The 2,699-nt window shown below is 40.6% G+C and overlaps 1 protein-coding gene across 1 annotated transcript; it reads left to right on the top strand.

Annotated features, from left to right (window-relative positions):
* Positions 1–1,098: 1,098 nt before the first annotated feature.
* LOC106944122 (uncharacterized) lies at positions 1,099–2,528 on the top strand. Its single transcript, XM_015027364.1, has 2 exons — positions 1,099–1,191; positions 1,247–2,528. The coding sequence occupies exons 1-2, from the start codon at positions 1,160–1,162 to the stop codon at positions 2,061–2,063; spliced, it is 849 nt and encodes a 282-aa protein (XP_014882850.1). The 5' UTR covers positions 1,099–1,159; the 3' UTR covers positions 2,064–2,528.
* Positions 2,529–2,699: the final 171 nt, after the last annotated feature.

Raw genomic sequence — 2,699 nt, 5'->3', positions numbered from 1 at the left:
AAAATCTAAAAAACTTACATTGTTACCTCATCTGAAATGTAAGGTTAAGTGAAACTATGAAACTTTACGCAAACCTGGTGGATGAAATTAGTTACTCTAAAAATGATTATGGGTAATAGCAATATTTTCTAGACTTTCAGTCTACAAGATTTTAATCTGGACTTCAATGATGGTCATTACATTAAAAAGGACAAATTTTGAATTGACGGATTTCAGATTTGATTTACATTAAATATGGTCATTTTTTTTTTAGCTGAACAGAAATAAAATATAAATGTTTCACGTTGCTGAACTTAAAAGATCTTCAGCAATTATTAATTGTGACACATGGGCAATGCCATGTGTAAAAAGGGGGGAAAAGGGAAAATGGTGAGGTAATACTATAACTACATACTATATAACTACTAAATTCATACATAAAAAAAATTTTTTTGTTATGAACTTTTGAGTTAACAAATACTGTTAGATGATGATTGAAATGGGTTGAAATAGTTCCAGCAAAGCATGCAGATGCTTTGACAGTAGCTAAGGCTATCTGTAAAACTATATCCCAACACACGGTATTCCACAGAATGCTTAGATTTAGTGAAGCTATATATGAGGATCACCCCGACAGCTGATGGTCTAACACCTTCTGAAATAATTCATGGGAGAGCTTACAGATTGGCTCTGTTTGCTCCAGAATACAAAAAGCTGATGAAGATCAGACATTAGCAGATTATATGATCAGGACTCTTAAACTGAAGGAAGTGTCCAGAGCAAAGTTACTGCCTTATGATTCTCTTCCCTCGCAGGAGGCCGCTCCCATCGAGCAAGGTGACTGGGTCTACATAAAGGTCATCAAACGAAAGAACTGGACGAGTCCACGGTGGGAAGGACCGTTCCAAGTGCTGATGACCACACCAACAGCTGTAAAGATTGCTGAAAGACCCAGCTGGATACATCTCAGTCACTGCAAGCTGCAGAGAGTGTTAAACCCCTAAAGTCAGAGTAGAGAGGAAGGAGAGCTTTTTGAGAGCTCCCGGGGTACAAAGGGGGGCTACTTTATAGTTGTAGTTCGTCTCAAACCCGGTGAAGAAACGTTAAGATTCTCACTCCTTTAGTTTGGGTGTTCTAACATCTCTGTACGCCGAGCAGCAATGGGGACTCCATATGCCAGATGGATCTTCTACTGCGCTGTGACTGCAGTATGTTTGATGTTTGGAGAAGGAAGCGAGCCTGAGTTCCACCCGCATGACTACAGTACCAATCTGTGGTGGAAACTGATGAACAGAACCGCTTATGAGGGACATGCTGTGAACTGCTACGTATGTGCGCAGCTGCCGGTTTCCATACACAACTCAGATCTCCGACCAGGGACGGTGCCCTGGAACTTGTGTAACAGAGTTTACACCTACTGCGAACCGACACAGGATTTCATCACCTGCACAGCCTGCAGGGGTCAAAAGATGACTCCACACTGCAAAGTCTGGAAGGACAACCCAGACTGTGACAACCTGCTTCAGGAGAGGAGTTTCAACATCACGCATAAGACAAAGAGGAGACAAGTGACAACACTGTGCAGCGCCATAGTGCCAGGAGATTATGGCTCACGGATGTTGGCAGACTGGTACTTCATATGCGGGAATGAAGCGTACATGTTCTTGCCGAAAAATTGGGGAGGACTGTGTGCTGTGGTACCTCTAATCAACCCGATTGCGTTCATCAGGAAAGCACAAAATGATCTACACACCCGCTCCAAACGAACAGTTATGTCAGAGGTCAAAAGATGGGGAGGCCTCACAACACATACTGGAGTTCCATGGGAATTCAGGATTTGGAACGGCGGAGAAAAAATTATGCAAAGTCTTTTTCCGTGGGTCGGGATAGGTGAGATTCGGGACCACGTTGAGATAAACAGGTACGGATTACTGCGACTAATCAACATCACATACCAGCTGGCCAATGGCACCATGAAAGAACTGACTGAACTGAGAAACATGGTTATGCAAAACCGTGTTGTCCTGGACTTTCTCACTGCCCCTCAGGGAGGGGTCTGCAAAATCATTGGCCCAACGTGCTGAACTTTTGTGCTTGATGAAACAGGAACTGGAAGAACTTAAACATTACATAGAAAGTGGAACACAAGGATCATCTCCTTTTGATTTTCTTTCTTGGCTCACTTCCAGACCATGGTGGAATTTACTGGTGAAGCTTGAAACACCTATTCTGGGTGTTTTGATTCTTTTTTGCCTGTTCACAAGTTGCATTTTTCCATGCCTTCGAAATATGATGTGTAAAACAATTAACGCTGCTGTGGTCAGCTATCAGCTGGTGAAAATAACCCATGACACAAATAAAGACGACTTGTTTTCTGATGATGAAGTTCTGTAATCAATAAACAGATGAATTCATTTGCTGAATGACTCCTACACCAAGATGTGAAAACAAGTGGTTTTAGAGATGAGAAAACTGCATTTGATTTTTTGCTGTTTCTTTTATTTTTCATTTATTGCATTATATTCCATTTATTTATTGTGTATTTTCTGTTTAGATTAGGAAAAAAAATTGCATTTATTGGTTCTTTTCTTTTCTTTTCTTTTCTATGCTTGGCTTTTGCATAACAGTTTACACACATAGTAAAATGATAAAAAGGGGGGAAATGATAGAGATTTTTGGTATTATCATTTTGTTATTACTTTAGTTTATATTCAGTCTAA

Source organism: Poecilia latipinna, unplaced genomic scaffold (genome assembly GCF_001443285.1).
Source record: "Poecilia latipinna isolate Pla-1442-1.1 unplaced genomic scaffold, P_latipinna-1.0 Scaffold6971, whole genome shotgun sequence".
Classification (NCBI taxonomy): domain Eukaryota; kingdom Metazoa; phylum Chordata; class Actinopteri; order Cyprinodontiformes; family Poeciliidae; genus Poecilia; species Poecilia latipinna.
Note: the sequence above shows the minus strand (reverse complement) of the source record. Positions and strands in the feature narration are given on the sequence as shown.